At 38.1% G+C, this 20991-nt stretch overlaps 2 protein-coding genes across 2 annotated transcripts; both read left to right on the plus strand.

Annotated features, from left to right (window-relative positions):
- Positions 1 to 594: 594 nt before the first annotated feature.
- Positions 595 to 3711, plus strand: LOC149043386 (uncharacterized). The gene is made up of 2 exons (XM_089210023.1): positions 595 to 954; positions 3283 to 3711. The coding sequence occupies exons 1-2, from the start codon at positions 595 to 597 to the stop codon at positions 3709 to 3711; spliced, it is 789 nt and encodes a 262-aa protein (XP_089066149.1).
- Positions 3712 to 16703: 12992 nt separating this feature from the next.
- Positions 16704 to 20709, plus strand: LOC149043387 (uncharacterized). Its single transcript, XM_089209584.1, has 2 exons — positions 16704 to 17135; positions 19558 to 20709. The coding sequence occupies exons 1-2, from the start codon at positions 16794 to 16796 to the stop codon at positions 19984 to 19986; spliced, it is 771 nt and encodes a 256-aa protein (XP_089065710.1). The 5' UTR covers positions 16704 to 16793; the 3' UTR covers positions 19987 to 20709.
- Positions 20710 to 20991: the final 282 nt, after the last annotated feature.

The raw sequence follows: 20991 nt of genomic DNA on the forward strand, positions 1-20991 counted from the left end.
GAGAAAGAGGGGAAGAACACACTCACTTATCTGACAACGGTGCAGTTCGCTTGTGGTTTTGTTTCTCCAGACAATACATTGATGCCCACCGTCTGGATCACTTATCATGCCACTGTGGAAGAAGAGCTAATGGAAAACTTAAGTTAATGGCACCTGCATATTCATAAGACTCGCCAGCCAGCTGCATAGGCGCTCACCGTTCGTGTCTTAACTATCTTTATCTCTTTCTGCTCGTTTCCTTGTTTTAAAACAAAAAAATAACGTGAGTTGAACTAAACGTCACAAAGAACAAGTTTACTACGCAAAGACCAAACGTTGTGTTTTGAGCGTTCTTTTTCCATGAGCAATATAGTAATTTGATGGCAGCTTTTCAACATCTGCACCCTCGTGTTTGTCATATTTGGTTGTGTTTCACTGAAAGTCAATTTTAAGTTTTTTCAAATGCTAATATTTCAGCAAGCAAACTGAAAATTTAGGCTCAGACACCTCTAATAAAGCATTCAATCTGTCACATATCGTGAAGAGGAAAGAATCACTTTCTCTCCCCTGTAACCTAAAATCTCCATCAACACAGATAACGTTCTTTTGTTGCAGATGGCTCGGTGGAAAACCATACTTTTATTATTGTTAATTCAAACTCCATCAATTTCCGCTACCGATAACGATAATTTCGACTCAACGTCATCTCGTTCCTCACAATTCAGACAATGGGAGAGCAAGCAGCTTCTGGGATACGTTTTCAAAAGGTTTGACTCTACAAGTTTAATATCGTGCGCTCAACAGTGTCTGAGAAACAAACGTTGCTCTTCAACAAACTTCAAGTGGTCCTCCTCTAAGAAGGACGGCGAAGGAACTTGTGAGCTGAACGACCACGATTTTTCCTTTGTTAAGGAAAATGTTAACTTTATCCATCAGGAAGATGTAACGTTTTCCATGAAGGTAACTCAAATTTTAGTTTGGGTAAAGATAAAGGCGAACGTTGATCAGTATTGTCTAATATTTTAATTTAAAAAATTCCCCTTGTTATATTCTTCAGATCATCGAGAACTTGGACAACTAAAATTTTGCAGGGCTTAACTTCTCCAATTTTCCTGTGAGACACCTTGCAATTGGCATTTGTTTATATAACCTGACGTATATGCTATATTCTATATTGTACATTTCTTTTTACGACCGGCCAAACCATCATTTTTATCAGATAATTAAGGGGGTTTGCCAATTTAGGACTTCCATAGCGAGCAGCTGATTGATGTTTACACTCAGAAAGTTCGGATCTCTTTAAGAGGCTCTCTCTGTTCTTTCCACCCGGTCAATTTTGCGTCAAAAATAATTTTGCCTGAAACTCTGTCAACAGAAAGACTTTACCTAAGAAAGAACTAAATTAGATTTGGTTTGATTCGAAATCATTTTCTGACTGCATTAGGGACCATAATTATTTCATAATCTGAAGGGACCGTCGCAACGTCTCGAAAATTGAAAAATAGGCATTTTGTAACATCGTAAAATATTTGATTCGCATAGTTAAGCCCCAGAATTTATATCAGTTGCTTAAAAACTTTTCTAGTTTGCCAAGAAAGTTAGAATTTGCCCTCTCAATATTTTTGAAAAGGCAAATTTTAGCATATTCTGACCACTAGAAATCTCCATCGGCCGATGGCCGTAAATAACCTTGATTTAGACGTTAAGTTTTTGGGATTTGGGACCTGCTTGACGACTCTATCCTACACAGCCGTTGAGTTTAGACCTTTATAGTCAAAAATGTACAAAACCCCTGTACGTTTTTGATTTTTCAAAAGTGATGACCGTTTGAATCAGCACATGTACGAGCATTCGCGATTTTTTCGCCAACACCAAAATCGAAGCACTGGAGCAGATTTCGTCATAAATACAGCTTATCTTCGTCGCATCTTGGGTTTATGTGAAATTTCAGATATTCCTCGCTCCCTAAAACTGGTGAACTTTATGATAACTCCAGCAAATAACTCCAAACTTCAGCGGTCGGCATCTATCTATACTCTTCTTTGACTCGTCGTTGCGAACTAAACTCAAAAACTAAAGCCATGTTTCGCGCTTAATGTCCCGTTGGAACTTTGGGTTGTAGCTGCATTTTCTTCAAGAATCAGTCATAGCACTCCACTTGTAAGTCTATGTGTCGAAGTTTGGGGGCTAAAATTTGGAATTTAAAGCTGAACGATCGCACTATCGCGCATAACAGAGGTCCGTATTAACCATTGCGGGTGAACCCGTTGTCCCTCACACAGAAAGTCAAGGTGTTATGGTGACACCAAAAGAGTGTAAATTTATGCAGCTGTGTGAGCACCATTTTAGTGTTTCATCAACGCTGAAACGGTGTTCTTTTACACCAACGTGGTGCAAATTCGTTTTCATGTCATGTAACTGGAGTGGAACTATACACCACAATGGTGCTGACTTATCACTGTTTTAGTGTACTTTAACTCTAAAAGAGTGTCTCTTGACACTGAATTGGTGTAAAATGCGTTGCAGCTGTGCCAACATTGAGACGAGGTGATTTTACACTGTTATGAATTTTACACTCAATTGGTGTAAATCAGAACTTCCACTAGTGTTATTAAACAACACCCTTAACTCCAAAGCTACGAAGACATTTGAATGCGATGGGATTCTCTTGTTCTCACCTTTATTATTTGCAATCTCAAACTCACCAACGAAACATAAAAAATAAAGCCTTAGCAGTTTAGTACGTTCAAAAATTGCAATAATTTTGTTGGCAGTCTTGCGCTATCATAAACTTTTAAAATGTATCTCTCCAAGAAGAGATGCACATTTACACATTCTTTTGGATACTACACATAACACACAAAATACAACAATAAAAAAGTAATCGGCGCCTCTGTGTGCCCCCCCATTTATCTTTATCAAGAGCTCCTGCTCCCCACTGATAAAGATAATTTTTGGGGAGCATAATTTCCCCCTCAAATACGATAAAGGGAGGCATTTCTGTCCTTGCCTCCCCGGCCACTTTTTTGCTTCAGGAGCATTCTACAGAATAAAATAAGGAAACAAATGCCAACAAAACGCACCGATGGGATCATTCGGCCCATCGGTGGAAATAACATTTCCCCTCCACTTCTTTTTATCATAGGTATTAAAAAAATTATTTGTCATTTAAACTAGCATATCACTCGAAGATAGTTTGTTCAGATCATTAGATGTCACGTACAGCCCTTTATTGTTTATTGTTATGATAATATTTTGGAAATGACATGATCTGATTTTTTGTCAACTTCTACTTACCAATAGGATTGCCCGCAAGGTTGGTTTCGTCATGAGAATTCATGCTACCTTATTCATAACACTCCCACGCCAAGATGGAACGATGCACTCACGTTTTGTCAAAATCACCGGGCACATCCGCCGATAATCAAATCTGCCGATGAGAACGACTTCATATTTCGCCTTATAATGAGCCAACCAAACGGGAGAGATCGTAGTGCATGGATTGGACTGAACAGAAAAATAAACGATAAGTTTTACTGGGTGGACGGTACTCCATTAGCGGGTCGGTTCTCAGCATGGGCGCAGGGAGAACCAAACTATCGTCACGAAAAATGTGTTTATATACGCGTCAAAAGAGATCGACAAAAAAATTCGCACGACTCTCCTTGTACTTATAACGGTACACCTTCGTTTCCAGCCCCAGTGGTTCTGTACCAAAAAGGTATTTTCTAACTGTTGGATTCCTTGATTGTTCACCTCAGTTTATCTAATGGTCACGTTATGTTCCCGAGGTTAAAGTTTGTACGTTGCTATGAGTTATGCTGTCATCGTTTCATAATAGCCTCTCGTATGATAAAGGATTTCTAAGTTTTTATCAGTTCCATCGTTCGTCAATCTTGTTCGTCGTTTCTTGGCATTCGAAAGAGACATCACATTTTAACATATTCTGTGTTTAATTGAAGCCTGCTTACATTAAGTTCGATTTAAAAGTTCATTTGCATGAACGACATATCACAAAATTGAGAACTCATCTATTTTAGTTAAAGAATATTGAAATATTGTTACCAAAAGGACGTAAAGACAGCAGAGTGGCAATAATTCTTAATAAAGAAACCACAACTTTTAGTTTGCAAGACATGTTTCGACATTCTTATGTCATCTTCAGTTGTAAATGCGATTTTAACGGTTGTACATTTGAATTTATATGAAATTACGTTACAAATTACGTCATATTGTTTACGTACGATTTGAATATTAAATACGAAAAAACGTGACAAAGCACGCGCTAGATGGGGAAAGAAGGAGAAAAGAAGAATAATAATGATAATAATAAGAAAAATTATTATGATAACAGAATCAAAAGGAAAGAGACAGCTCTAGATGCTTCAGCAATTGAAGCATCTAGCAATTGAAGCATCAGCAATTGAAGCATCTAGAGCTGTCTCTTTCCTTTTGATTCTGTTATCATAATAATTTTTCTTATTATTATCATTATTATTCTTCTTTTCTCCTTCTTTCCCCATCTAGCGCGTGCTTTGTCACGTTTTTTCGTATTTAATATTCAAATCGTACGTAAACAATATGACGTAATTTGTAACGTAATTTCATATAAATTCAAATGTACAACCGTTAAAATCGCATTTACAACTGAAGATGACATAAGAATGTCGAAACATGTCTTGCAAACTAAAAGTTGTGGTTTCTTTATTAAGAAATATTGAAATATATAGCAAAGTTTATATTTAGATTAATCATGCTAAACAAATAAAAAAAACTCTCATTACTGGAAGAGTATAATTATTAATTTTTGTTACCGCTGATGAAGCAGCTCAGGAAAATGACCTGCATTGACATAGGGATTGCGAAAGGGATTACGTGGTTTTCATGCAATCATTGAGTCTGCACCTGTACATTAGGTGAAAAGTTTTTAATTGCATTGTCCTTCGCTTTCGAGTTCCTCGTTTATTGGGTGCATTTTATAAACCGTGAAATATCTGGGTTTTTTTTAAAAAGATCTAGCTCCAGATACCTAAAAAGAAAAAAACTCAGGTGTGGCTCGTCAAAGGAACAGTTTATTAGTCATGTGCCGAGAAAGAACACACTCATTTATCTAACGACGGCGCAGTTCGCTTGTGTTTTTGTTTCTCCAGACAGTGCATGGATGCCCACCATCTGGATCACTTATCATGCCCCTGTAGAAGAAGAACTTATGGAAAACTTAAGTTTATGGCACCTGCATATTCATAAGGCTCGCTAACCAGCTGCATAAGCGCTCACCGTTCGTGTCTTAACTATCTAACTCTTTCTGCTCGTTTCCTTGTTTTAAAACTAAAACAATCGTAAGTTGAACTTAACGTCACAAAGAACAAGTTTACTATGCGAAGACCAAACATTCTGTGTTTTTACCGTTCTTTGCCCGTGGGCAGTGTAGTAATTTGATGGCAGCTTTTCAACGCCTGCACCCTCGTGTTTGTCATATTTGGTTGTGTTTCATTGAAAGTCAATTATCATTTTTTCAAATGCTAATATTTCAACAAATAATCTGAAAATTTAAGCTCAGACACCTCTAATAAAGCATTCAATCTGTCACGTATCGTGAAGAAGAAAGAATCACTTTCTCTCCCCTGTAACCTAAAGTCTCCATCAACACAGATAACGTTCTTTGGTTGCAGATGGCTCGGTGGAAAACCATAATTTTTTTATTGTTAATTCAAACTCCATCAGTTTCCGCTACCAACGATAATTTCGACTCAACGTCATCTCGTTCCTCACAATTCAGACAATGGGAGAGCAAGCAGCTTCTGGGATACGCTTTCAAAAGGTTTGACTCTACAAGTTTAATATCGTGCGGTCAACAGTGTCTGAGAAACCAACGTTGCTCTTCAACAAAAAAAATCCAAGATTTATCTCTGACGTTTTTAAGGTCAGGCGCCAGTTCCGAGAGGAAATTTGTTCGGCAGGGCATCGAAAACACGGGAAAGGCAATAAAGAAATGTGACAGACAAAATTTGTAGACAAAAAGATTTTATTAGCTAAACTTTCTTGAGAGTGGCGAGATTTTAGAAGCCATTGCCCTCAAACTCCGAGCCGTAAACTCTGGAACATATTTATGCCCAAGTTAAATAATGATTAGTTAGTTGGTTGGTCAGTCGATTTAATTTAATTTAAATTTTAAGAAGGACGGCGAAGGACATTGTGAGCTGAACGACCACAAGTTTTCCTTTATTGAGGAAAATGTTAACTCTATCCATCAGGACGATGTAACGTTTTCCATGAAGGTAATTCAACTTTTAGTTTGCGTAAAGGTTAAGGCGAACGTTGATCAGTATTGTCTAATATTTTAATTAAAAAATTCCCCTTGTTATATTCTTCAGATCATCGAGAACTTGGACAACTAAAATTCTGCAGGGTGAAACTTCTCCAATTTTGCTGTGAGACACCTTGCAATTGGCATTTGTGTATATAATCCGACTTATATACTATATTCTATATTGTACATTACTTTTCACGACAGGCCAAACCATCATTTATACCAGATATTTAAGGTGGTTTGCCAATTTAGGACTTCCATAGCGAGCAGCTGATTGATGTTTACACTCAGAAAGTTCGGATCTCTTTAAGAGGCTCTCTCTCTTATTTCCACCCGCTCAATTTTGCGTCAAAAATAATTTTGCCTGAAACTCAACAGAAAGACTTTACCTAGGAAGGAACTAAATTAGATTTGGTTTGATTCGAAATAATTTTCTGACTGCATTAGGGGCCATAATTATTTCACAATCCGTAGGGACTGACGCAACGTCTCGAAAATTGAAAAATAGGCATTTTGTAACATCGTAAAATATTTGATTCGCATAGTTAAGCCCCAGAATTTATATCAGATTGCTTAAAAACCTTTCAAGTTTGCCAAGAAAGTTAGAATTTGCCCCCTCAATATTTTTGAAAAGGCGAATTTTAGCATATTCTGACCACTAGAAATCTCCATCAGCCGATGGCCGTAAACAACCTTGATTTAGACGTTAAGTTTTGGGATTTGGGACCTGGTTGACGACTCTCTTCTACACAGCCGTTGAGTTTAGACCTTTATAGTCAAAAATATTCAAAACCCCTGTACGTTTTTGTTTTTTCAAAAGTTATGACCGTTTGAATCAGCACATGTACGAGCATTCGCGATTTTTTCGCCTACACCAAAATCGAACCACTAGAGCAGATTTCGTCATAAATACAGCCTACCTTCGTCGCATCTTGGGTTTATGTGAAATTTCAGATATTCCTCGCTCCCCAAACTGGTGAACTTTATGATGAATCCAGCAAATAACTCCAAACTTCAGCGGTCGGCATCTATCTATACTCTTCTTTGACTCGTCGTTGCGAACTAAACTCAAAAACTAAAGCCATGTTTCGCGCTTAATGTCCCGTTGGAACTTTGGATTGCAGCTGCGTTTTCTTCAAGAATCAGTCATAGCATTCCACTTGTAAGTCTATGTGTCGAAGTTTGGGGGCTAAAATTGGAATTTAAAGCTGAACGATCGCACTATCGCGCATAACAGAGGTCCGTATTAACCATTGCGGGTGAACCCACTGTCCCTTTTTTTTCTGGAAGGCCTGCAAGTGTAGTATGGCATGCAAGTGCTTTTTCGAAACCAGAGAGGCTTCAGTCTGTAGCGAGTCTTCAGCGAAGTTGATAAAGCTTTCAGAATGTAGAGGTGATATCAATGATCATCTACAAGCATGTTACTTAGGTAAACGGTACAAGAATATGAGCTTACCGTTAACGGGTCAGGGTTGCCACACGACCTTTCCCCTGATCAACTCGAAGAACTTTGGATCTGCGAAAAGCATAAAGGAAACATGGGTAAAAACTGGCGACCACGTCGCACTTGCCAGTACCTGCTGCACAGCGGCCGGAAAAAGAATCTAAATACTAGAAATGCAGTTCATCTCGACATGTCAAGGGAAATTACCACTATCTTTGTAGAACTCGTTCCAACAGTTTCCCGTAAGTATGATTTTTAGGTAAATTATAGGTTATCAACCAGGTATTGTCCTGAAATGTGAGGCAGGGTTTAAATATAGATGATATCTACACATATATTGAGGTGCGGTAAATGACAGAATTCAGTATTTTGAAATTTGATTAACATTTGGGCCAAAGCTCGCACACGAGTGGGTATAAAACAAAACAACTGCTGTGATTTCGTCCCAAGATACGTACCGTGATACCACATGGAGGCCATGTGGCAGCTAGTGCAACTTGATAAGTTAAATCACACTTCGACTTGTAACATTGCTCTAAAGCAAACTTGAAATCTACAACCTAAGTTTCCAACGCCACAAAATTGTAACGTTAGTCAATTATGTATATAATCGGGAAACACAGCAACTGCACTGAAAAATGCGTAATACATTGGGTTTTACTGCCCTACCTTAACTCTAACATCTACATGTTTAGAAATGCATTTTTTTATGTCACACACACAAGGCGAGATACTAGATAAATAAATTTGAAAAGTAATTTGACACCAATGTTTACGCCGATGCAAGATAACATTCCTTCTATTTTTGACATTTATACATTTACACACAGCCCTTTTGTGTTATCGATATAAAAACAAGCAGGCATCGATTTTTGCCCTTTTATCGCTAAATAGAGTCAGAGTTTGACAACCTTTGCAGCACCCCCCCTATCCGAAATTTAAGAGAGTACCCGGGGTCACGTGATCATAGTGCAACAATTTTTATTTGTTATCTATAAGTATTGCTCTGCATATTATCATTTTGCATTATTGTTGTATTTCGTGCTTTTCAGTAATCTGCGTATCTTGTTACAAGCTTCACAAGATCAAACTTGCGGAGGATATGACGTTGTTGCGAGGGCAACGTCCCGATAAAAGTAACCAGCAAGAGGACGAACCTTATAGGTGGTATAACGCTACCTGATCCTATAACACCACACACCAAATAAAAAGAAAAAGATTTATTGGAGCCGAACGTGCTTGATACTAAGAGTGTGGGTTGAAACTAAAACGAAAAAAAAAAGCAAAAAGGTTACAAGTTGCGACTAAGGTAAATTAGAGTAAAGAAATAACAAAACTGCAAAACGAGGACTGTGAAATACACTTACATTGTTTTGGCCAGAGAAAACTTCTGTAAAGAGGACTGCGAACAACGCGAAGAGGCTAGAAACAAACTAAACAGAACTGCGCTAAGCGCGGACCAAACTGAACTCACAAACTGTACTGACAAACTACGATATTCAAATACGCTAGAAAATGCGGAAAATAAAACTATAGAAAGGCGCTAATGAAGATGAAACAGCACGGAAACGCTAACGAGGGCACGAAAACTGACAGAAAGAGATAAACACCTAAATTAACGCCAAAAAAGAAGACTAAACAAATGAACGAAAGGAAGTAAAAACTAATTTGCGTACGCAAAGGAAAAACAAATTAGGCAAGAACGAATAATCAAAAAAAATGTTACACTTGGATTTAACACAGACCATAATATCCATTGACACCTAAAGAACTTTTACGGACAAATGTTTAATTGAAATGTTGCACGCAAACAAAATTGTTGTCCTCGGCGTGGCCACACACTTTAACATTTTGCGCAACATGGCTGATTTTGCGCAAAATGGCTGATTTTGCGCAACATGGCTGATGCAGCAAGCAAGTTATGTTTACAGGTACGTGGCCAAAATGGGCAACATTTTCGAAAAAAGTGACAAATAGTGTTTTGGCTTTAAATTGGATGACCTAAAAGAGAAAATGGTTGAGTAATGTACCATACAATTGCACGCGGTGGTGCTGATAGTGAACAGAACGGAATTTTTTGCGCGTATTGCTGACGAAGAACTCATTCTCAAGTTTCTGCAGTTGCGCTATTGAGAGAAGCAAAGTGACCGGTACGGAGAAAGAGGGTTAAGTTGGCACATTAGTAGAGTTGTGTCTCGAAGCCAGTCTAACACGACGGAAGTCATCTCGTACGCTCACCTCTATGATCAGTGTACTCAGAACTGGTATGCAGTTACGTCAATTCTCGAAGGTCTTCTAAAACAGCTGAAAGTCAAGAATCCTTTGCTACAGAAAGTCCATCTGAGGTTAGATGAAGCCGTTTGCTATCACAACAGCTCCCTAGTAACCGTTGTGAGAGATGTCGCAAAAGGAGTTGGGGTTGAAGTTCATAGTTATCACTACTCGAAGCCGCAGTCTGGTAAAGACATTTGCGATCGTATCCTCTGTCCAATGAAATCCTCTATTCGTGCTTCCTGCAACGAAGGGCACGATGTTCTAACTGTCGTGAACATGAGAGATGCATTGACGCAACACCCAGTGAAGGGAACAACAGCTGCAGTGAGCATAGCCGACGAATCAAAGCACACTCTCCGTATAAATAAGATTGAGCATTTTAGTTTAGAAGCCGGGCTGCAAAGCGGGTAAGCTGTATTTATGACGAAATCTACTCCAGTGGTTCGATTTTGGTGTAGGCGAAAAACTCGCGAATGCTCGTACATGTGCTGATTCAAACGGTTTTTGAAAAAACAAAAACGTACAGGGGTTTTGTATATTTTTGACTATAAAGGTCTAAACTCAACGGCTGTGTAGAATAGAGTCGTCAACCAGGTCCCACATCCCAAAACTTAACGTCTAAATCAAGGTTATTTACGGCCATCGGCCGATGGAGATTTCTAGTGGTCAGAATATGCTAGAATTCGCCTTTTCAAAAATATTGAGAGGGCGAATTCTAACTTTCTTGGCAAACTTGAAAGGTTTTTAAGCAATCTGATATAAATTCTGGGGCTTAACTATGCGAATCAAATATTTTACAATGTTACAAAATGCCTACTTTTCAATTTTCAAGACGTTGCGACGGTCCCTACGGATTGTGAAATAATTATGGCCCCTATTGCAGTCAGAAAATTATTTCGAATCAAACCAAATCTAATTCCTAGGTAAAGGTCTAAACTTAAAGGTCTAAACTCGAAAAAGGTCTAAACTCAACGGTTGTATAGGATAGAGTCGTCAACCAGGTCCCAAATCCCAAAACTTAACGTCTAAATCAAGGTTATTTACGGCCATTGGCCGATGGCGACTTTTAGTGGTCAGGATATGCTAAAATTCGCCTTTTCAGATATAGTTAGAGGGCAAATCCTAACTTTCTTGGCAAACTAGAAAGGTTTTTAAGCAATCTGATATAAATTCTGGGGCTTAACTATGCGAATCAAATATTTTATAATGTTACAAAATATGACTATTTTTCAATTTTCGAGACGTTGCGACGGTCCTTACGGACTGGGAAATAATTATGGCCCCTAATGCAGTCAGAAAATTATTTCGAATCAAACCAAATCTAATTTTGTTCTTTCCTCGGTAAAGTCTTTCTGTTGACAGAGTTTCAGGGAGAATTATTTTTGAGGCAAAATTAATCGGGTGGAAGAAAGAGAAACAGCCTCTTAAGTTACCAGATCACGTTTTCCTGTGTTTATGCTAATTTACATGAAATGTGACACAAAAGTCCTTTTTAGGCCTTTCTTAAGTTCTCGAAACGATTCTGATGTTCACAAGTCAGTTTCGGCCTTCGAATAATTCATGCGCGCCTATTTATTTCTGAAAGACAGTGCATGGATGCCCACGATCTGAATCACTTATTATGCCGCTGTGGAAGAAAAACTAATAGAAAACTTAAGTCTATGGCACCTGAAAACGATTCTGATGTTTACAAGTTAGTTTCGGCCTTCGGATAATTCATGTGAGCCAGTTTGCTACTGAAACTTACCAATATTGGCTGTTAAAGTTACTCCCCCCCTCCCCCAATCCAATGAGAGCAGGTTCGTCTCTTTATGCACAAGAGACCTATTTTTTTTTTTTTGGCTTTTATTTTTTTTTATTTTTTTTTTCTCAACATAAAACGATAACTTTACCATATCCGAATACAATACGTTGATTGAAAAGCTATTACTGCTAAATTACATTTGTGCATTGAGACTTTGATACATTAAATGAGGAACTATAACAAAAGTGAAAAAAAAAAAAAAGAGAAAGAACGTAAGGAGTATTGTTTGAAGTGTTTTGGTGAGAGTTTCACTGTTGGCAGGTGTACCACTAAGTTTTTTATTTATTTACTTTTTTATTATTTAAATTTTGTTTTTATTTTATTTTGTATTTTTTAAAGAGAGTTGAGATATTTTAACCGCATTTGTCAGGAGCTAGTTATTGACGGTATTTTCAATTAGGTCCCTTTGGTGAACTGCATTCACAAAGTCGTGGAGGACAATGGGCTTGTTGTTAAGTTTACAACTATAGATATAATAACGCATGAATAGTGTGATGTAGTCGAATTTCTTGGTGGTACTATTCTCGTTTAAGTTGGAGGTAATTCCGAATAAAAGTTCCTCCGTAGTTGGAGAGAACTGTGAATTGTACGTTGTGTTAAACCACCGAATGACTTTCTGTATGAATGATTTCGTAAAGGGACAGTGAATAAAGGTGTGATCGATTGAGTCTTTTTCCCCACAAAAGCAGCATTCTTCGTCAGTTTTAATACCATATTTGAATAGTTCTCTCTTTGTCACCACGATTCTATGAATAAACTTAAATTGAAATTCTTTTAGTTTTGTTTCTTTGCACAGCTTTCGTATTGACTTAAATATCTTTGCCCATTTTTCATCATTCAGAGAAAGTATTTCGCTCCATCTTTTAGGACCTGCCTGACCTCCAGTGTGGATTTTAGCAATTAAAAGATTATAGAAATCCCTTGATTTGGCTTTATCAAGGTTGAGCGTGAAATTTCCGTTGAGGTGAAAAAGATGATCGTTACTTGTGAAAAACTGATTATTAACTGATTCTATTTGTCTTGCTTTCGACCGTAGCCGGTCAGGTATGGCACTAATAATCTGAAAATACTGGAGGAAGTTTGTCTTGCAAGAAAACTTTCCTTTAAATTCCTGGAATGAGAGATAACTACCATCCTCCTTCAACAAGTCTTAAATAGAAACGATTCCCTTCTCCATCCAGTTGCTGAGATAAACGGGTGTTTCATCTACTAGAATTTCTTTATTATTATACAGTACTACATCACTTTCCTGGTCGTAACCGTAAAGTATTTTTAATTCTTGAAAGAATTTGAGAATGTTCTTATAAAAGGCTGGCAATTGAGGGAAGTACTTTGTGTCGTAGTTGCATTTTAGAAGAAAATTTAAGCCCCCCTTTTTCCTGAAATAGTGGTTTGGCACAGAGCACCAATTTTTATCTCCAGCATTCAAAAGTCTAGGGATCCATGCAAGTCTCAAGGCTTTAAACATAAGATCTACATCTGTCATGCGTAGCCCACCTTCCTCTAAATCTTGGTAAAGCACGGTGCTTAACCGTGCACAAGAGACCTATAACGATCGTTAAGTCTATATAAAATTACATAAGATTTCGGGTTTGAACTTGTCATTTCTATTAACAACTACAAAACTGTTTTCCTGAAATTGATTTATCAAAAGTAGATTTGTAACACGTAACGCCCTGGGCCCCAGTTGTTCAAGGGGCAGATAACGCTATCCACCGGATATATCGCTATTCAGCGGATAAATGCCAACAAAACGTACTTCGCTATCCAGCGGATAGAGATTTATGGAGCGGATGGCTTTATCCACCATTTGAACAACCAGAGAAATAAAGGATATTTTTAAGTCATTTAGCTGGTTCCCAGTCGCTCACGACACCGCAGCCGTTGGCGGGTAACCTCGAATTTATACAAAATTAACCAATCACATCGTTAGAAACGAAAAACTATCCTACGTTAATTCAAATGTGCCAGTCATTGTTTAGAGACCAAAACAAGCACAGACGATCAGGAATTTTTGTAAAACTCGTAGCTCGTCTCCTGTAATCTGATTGGTCGGTTTTTTTGTAATCGCTTTTATAGTAAATCTTTTTTCTTTATCGTCACAAATATCTACGTGTGATTTCGTTGTTTTTGTTTTAATTGTGATTGATTTCCATCTTTTACCGGTCCGAAAGGATTGCCCACTTGATTGGATTGTTTTTGAACGCTCGTGTTATCTCCTACAACTGTACCCCGAATTGGAGCGATGCACAGAGTATCTGTCAAACTCATGGGGCACATCTACCAATTCTTCATATCTACCAGATATTTGTTCAGTTGTCAGTGATTAAATATAAAGTAAAAAGCTTTTATACGTTTTCTTAGCATGAAGCGGCTGAGAGTATTGCTACTCCCCCCTTGATGGGATGCTAGTACATCGCAGGGTTACCCCCGACACATTTGCTGGTACCCATTTGTACACCTGGGTGAAGAGAAGCACTGTGAGAGAGAAGTGTCTTGCCTAAGAACACAACACAATGACCCCGGCCAGGGCTCGAACCCGGACCACCCGATCCGGAGTCGGGCGCACTAACTATGAGGCCACCGCGCCTCCACAGGTGATTAAATATACCCAAGTTTAAAGCTGAGTGTTGTGTGAATATCGACCATACTGCATTACTCAAATATTTTAACCTCAAAGTGTTCAAACGGCCGAAAGCAGGTAGTAAAAAACGTAGTTTTTTCTGTTTGCAGCCAGTTTTCTATATTTGACCTGCGTAACGTCATTATTGGCTTGTGTGCGATTTTTGATTTCGAAATTACCCATTGATGGGATCATTCGACCCATCGGTGCAAACAACATTTCCCCTCCACTTCTTTTTATCACTGTTATGGCAAAATTATTTGTTATTTAAACTAGCATATCACTCGAAGATAGTTTGTTTAGATCATTAGCTGTCACGTACAACCCCTTCATGTTCATTGTTATGATAATATTTTGGAAATGACATGATCTGATTTTATGTCAACTTCTACTGACCAATAGGATTGCCCGCAAGGTTGGTTTCGTCATGAGAATTCATGCTACCTTATTGATAACACTCCCACTCCAAGATGGAACGATGCACTCACGTTTCGTCAAAGTCAACGGGCACATCCGCCGATAATCAAATCTGCCGATGAGAACGACTTCATATTTCGCCTTATAATGAGCCAACCAAACGGGAGAGATCGTAGTGCATGGATTGGACTGAACAGAAAAATAAACGATAAGTTTTACTGGATGGACGGTACTCCATTGGCGGGCCGGTTCTCAGCATGGGCGCAGGGAGAACCAAACTACCTTCACGAAAAATGTGTTTTTATATTCAGAAAAAAGTGGTACGACTGTCCCTGTACTTTTGGTGGTTCACCTTCGTTTCCAGCCTCAGTGGTTCTGTGCCAAAAAAGTATTTTCTGACTGTTGGATTCCTTAATAGTTCACCTCAGTTTATCCAATGTTCACGTTATGTTCCGGAAGTTAAAGTTTGTATGATTAAAGACTTCTAAGTTTATCAGTTCCATCGTTCATCAATCTTGTTCATCGTTTGTCGGCATTAGAAAGAGACATCACAGTCTAACATATTCTGTGTTCAATAAAAACCTGCTTACATTTAGTTCGTTTTAAAAGTTCACTTGCATGAGTGGCATATCCCAAAATTGAGAACCCGTCTGTTTTAGGTGAAAAATATTGAAAGATATAGCAAAGTTTATATTTAGATTAATTATGCTAAACAAAGCAAAACATTTTCATTACTGGAGGAGCATAAATATTATTTTTTGTTACCATTGATGAAGCAGCTTAGGGAAATGCCTGCATTGACATAAGAGTCTCAAAAATCTTGGCTCTGACCGCTGGTAAATGTCATTGCAGAAAAGTCAACATTATTTGAATACTGTGCAGATTGGTGCAAGTTTTAAGGGATTACGTGGTTTTCATGCAATCATTGAGCCTGCACCCGTACATTAGGTCAAAAGGTTTGCATTGTCCTTCGCTTTCGAGTTTCTCGTTTACTGGGTGCATTTTTTTAACAATCAAATATCTGGGGTTTTTTTATGAAGATCTAGCGATACTTAAAACAAAATAAACTCAGATGTGGTTTGTCAAAGGAACACTTTATTAGTCATGTGCCGAGAAAGAAAAAAAACACTCATTTATCTAACGAAAGCGCAGCTTCGCTATCTCTCTCTACAGTCTACTGATCGTGAACTCTCACTAATGCATATGATATGCCTTATTCCAGACTCAAAATCTCCTCATATCTCTTACTTTAAAGCGTGTCTCGTCGTCTCTTTGTATTCATATTTCTTCAACCGTTTTGTCGGTAGCAACTTTCAATTGAGTGAAATTTAAAAAATTATTTTCGTGGGTTAAAATGAAACCTTCTACGGAAAAATGCCATTGTTTAATCACACTAAATGGCACTTTTTTTCTCCAGACAGTGCGTGGATGTCAACGATCTGCATTACTTACCATGCCGCTGTGGAAGAAAAACTAATGAAAAACTTAAGTCTAGGGCACCTGCTTATTCATAAGACTCGCCAGCCAGCCGCATAGGCACTTATCGTTCGTGTCTTAACTATCTTTATCTCTTTATGCTCATTTCCTTGTTTTAAAACCAAAAAAATCGTAAGTTGGCCTTAACGTCACAAAGAACAAGTTTACTACACAAAGACCAAACATTTTGTGTTTTTACCGTTCTTTGCCCGTGGGCAGTGCAGTAATTTGATGGCAGTTTTATTAATATCTACACCCTTGTGTTTGTCATATTTGGTTGTGTTTCATTGGAAGTCAATTATCATTTTTTCAAATGTTAATATTTCAACAAATAAACTGAAAATTTAGGCTCAGACACCTCTAATAAAACATTCAATCTGTCACGTATCGTGAAGAAGAAAGAATCACTTTCTCTCCCCTGTAACCTAAAGTCTCCATCAACACAGATAAAGTTCTTTGGTTGCAGATGGCTCGGTGGAAAACCATACTTTTATTATTGTTAACTCAAACTCCATCAGTTTCCGCTACCAACGATAATTTCGACTCAACGTCATCTCGTTCCTCACAATTCAGGCAATGGGAGAGCAAGCAGCTTCTGGGATACGCTTTCAAACGGTTTGACTCTACAAGTTTAATATCGTGCGGTCAACAGTGTCTGAGAAACCAACGTTGCTCTTCAACAAACTTCAAGTGGTCGTCCTCTAAGAAGGACGGCGAAGGAACTTGTGAGCTGAACGACCACGAGTTTTCCTTTGTTGAGGAAAATGTTAACTTCGTCCATCAGGAAGATGTAACTTTTTCCATGAAGGTAATTCAACTTTTAGTTTGCGTAAAGGTTAAGGCGAACGCTGATCAGTATTGTCTAACATTTTAATTAAAAAAAATTCCCCTTGTTATATTCTTCAGATCATCGAGAACTTGGACAACTAAAATGCTGCAGGTGTAAACTTCTCCAATTTTCCTGTGAGACACCTTGCAATTGGCATTTGTGTATATAATCCGACATATATACCATATTCTATATTGTACATTACTTTTCACGACAGGCCAAACCATCATTTTTAGCAGATAATTAAGGGGGTTTGCCAATTTAGGACTTCCATAGCAAGCAGCTGATTGATGTTTACACTCAGAAAGTTCGGATCTCTTTAAGAGGCTCTCTCTCTTATTATCACCCGGTCAATTTTGCGTCAAAAATAATTTTCCCTGAAACTCTGTCAACAGAAAGACTTTACCTAGACTTAACCTAGGAATTATATTTGGTTTGATTCGAAATAATTTTCTGACTGCATTAGGGGCCATAATTATTTTACAATCCGTAGGGACCGTCGCAACGTCTCGAAAATTGAAAAGTAGGCATTTTGTAACTTTGTAAAATATTTGATTCGCATAGTTAAGCCCCAGAATTTATATCAGATTGCTTAAAAACCTTTCAAGTTTGCCAAGAAAGTTAGAATTCGCCCTCTCAATATTTTTGAAAAGGCGAATTCTAGCATATTCTGATCACGAGAAATCTCCATCGGCCGATGGCCGTAAATAACCTTGATTTAGACGTTAAGTTTTGGGATTTGGGACCTGGTTGACGACTCTATCCTACACAGCCGTTGAGTTTAGACCTTTATAGTCAAAAACATACAAAACCCCTGTACGTTTTTGATTTTTCAAAAGTTATGACCGTTTGAATCAGCACATGTACGAGCATTCGCGAGTTTTTCACCTACACCAAAATCGAACCACTGGAGCAGATTTCGTCATAAATACAGTTTACCTTCGTCGCATCTTGGGTTTATGTGAAATTTCAGATATTCCTCGCTCCCCAAACTGGTGAACTTTATGATAACTCCAGCAAATAACTCCAAACTTCAGCGGTCGGCATCTATCGATACTCTTCTTTGACTCGTTGTTGCGAACTAAACTCGAAAACTAAAGCCATGTTTCGCGCTTAATGTCCCGTTGGAACTTTGGATTGCAGCTGCATTTTCTTCAAGAATCAGTCATAGCACTCCACTTGTAGGTCTATGTGTCGAAGTTTGGGGGCTAAAATTGGAATTTAAAGCTGGACGATCGCACTATCGTGCATAACAGAGGTCCGTATTAACTATTGCGGGTGAACCCGTTGTCCCTCATATAAAAAGTCAACTGTAACTGGTTTTTGGTAGTTTCGGAGAAAGGTTTTTGTATAGCCATTAAATTGTAACACGTAACACCCTTGGCCCCAGTTGTTCAAGGGGCAGATAACGCTATCCACCGGATATATCGCTATTCAGCGGATAAGTGCCAACAAAACGTACTGCGCTATCCAACGGATAGAGATTTATTGAACGGATAGCTTTATCCACCATTTGAACAACCAGAGGCTAAAAGATATTTTTAAGTCATTTAGCTAGTTCCCAGTCGCTCACGACACCGCAGCCATTGACGGGTAACTTCCAATATAAAAAAATTAACCAATCACATCATTGGAAACGAAAAACTATCCAACGTAAATTCAAATGTGCCAGTCTTTGTTTAGATACCAAAAAAAGCACAGACGATCAGGAATTTTTGTAGAACTCGTAGCTCGTCTCCTGTAATCTGATTGGTCGGGTTTTTTGTAATGGCACTTATAATAAATCTTTTTTCTTTTTGTCACAAATATCTACGTGTGATTTCAGTGTTTTTGTTTTAATTGTGATTGATTTCCACCTTTTACCGGTCCGGAAGGATTGCCCACTTAATTGGATTGTTTTTGGACGCTCGTGTTATATCCTTTTCTACAACACTACCCCGAATTGGAGCGATGCACAGAGTATCTGTCAAACTCATGGGGTACACCTACCCATTCTTCATATCTACAGGAGATTTGTTCAGTTGCCTGTGATTAAATATACCCAAGTTTAAAGCTGGGTGTTGTGTTAATATGGACCACACTGCATTACTCAAATTAAACTTGCTATGAACTCACATTACTATGGTGAGAAACATGTTAACAATCTATTGTACCAGGTTGTAACAAATATTTTAACCTGAGTGTTCAAACGGCTGAAAGCAGGTAGTAAAAAATGTAGCTTTTTTGGTTTACAGCCAGTTTTCAATATTTGACCTGCGTAAGGTCATTAATGGCCTGTGCGTGATTTTTGATTTCGAAAATTACCCATTGATAGGATCATTCGACCCATCGGTGGAAATAACATGATAATATTTTGGAAATGACATGATCTGATTTTTTGTCAACTTCTACTGACCAATAGGATTGCCCGCAGGGTTGGTTTCGTCATGAGAATTCATGCTACCTTATTCATAACACTCCTACTCCAAGATGGAACGATGCACTCACGTTTTGTCAAAATCACCAGGCACATCCGCCGATAATCAAATCTGCCGATGAGAACGACTTCATATTTCGCCTTGTAATGAGCCAACCAAACGGGAGAGATCGTAGTGCATGGATTGGACTGAGCAGAAAAATGGACGATAAGTTTTATTGGATGGACGGTACTCCATCAGCGGGCCGGTTCTCAGCATGGGCACAGGGAGAACCAAACTACCCTCACGAAAAATGTGTTTTTATACTCGTGAAAAAAGATCGACAAAAAAATTGGCTCGACTCTACCTGTACTTATAACGGTACGCCTCAGATTTCAGCCCCAGTGGTTCTATGCCAAAAAAGTATTTTATGACTGTTGGATTCCTCAGTAGTTCACCTCAGTTTATCTAATGTTCACGTGATGTTCCCGAGGTTATAGTTTGTACGCTGCTATGAGGTATGCTGTCATCGTTTCATAATTGTCTCTCTATGATTAAAGATTTCTAAGTTTTTATTCCACATTCGAAAGAGACATCATAGTTTAACATATTCTGTGTTCCGTGGAAACCTGCTTACATTGAGTTCGATTTAAAAGTTCACTTGCTTGAACGGTATATCACATATATAATTGACAACTCTTCTATTTTAGGTGAAAAATATTGAAAGATATAGCAAAGTTCATATTTAGATTTATCATGCTAAACAAATAAAAAAATTCTCATTACTAGAAGAGCATAATTATTATTTTTGGTAACTGTTGATGAAGCAGCTCAAGAAAATGGCCTGCATTGACATAAGAGTCTCAAAAATCTTGGTTATGACCGCTGGAAAATGTCATTGTAGAAAAGTTTACATTATTTGAATACTGTGCAGATCGGTCAGGTTTTAAGGGATTGCGTGGTTTTCATATAATCATTGAGCCTGCACCCGTACATCAGGTTAAAAGTTTTTAAATGCATTGTCCTTTGCTTTCGAGTTTCTCGTTTGCTGGGTGCATTTTGTTAACAGTCAAATATCTGTGTTTTTTTTATGAAGATCTAGCGATACTTAAAACAAAATAAACTCAGATATAAAATGCCTTATTTCAAACTCAAAATCTCCTCTTATTTCTTACTTTAAAGCGTGTCTCGTCGTATCTTTGTATTCATTTTTCTTCAACTGTTTTGTCAGTAGCAAATTTCAATTGTGTTAGATTTAAAAAAGTATTTTCGTGGGTTAAAATGAAACTTTTTAAGGTCAAATGCCATTGTTTAATCACACTAAGTGGCACTTCTGTAAGTTTTTGTTTCTCCAGACTGTGCATGGATGCCCACCGTCTGCATCACTTATCATGCCACTGTGGAAGAAGAACTAATTGAAAACTTAAGTCTATGGCACC

The sequence above is a fragment of the Pocillopora damicornis genome, chromosome 6, assembly GCF_964200805.1.
Source record: "Pocillopora damicornis chromosome 6, jaPocDami1.2, whole genome shotgun sequence".
NCBI classification, from domain to species: Eukaryota; Metazoa; Cnidaria; class Anthozoa; order Scleractinia; family Pocilloporidae; genus Pocillopora; species Pocillopora damicornis.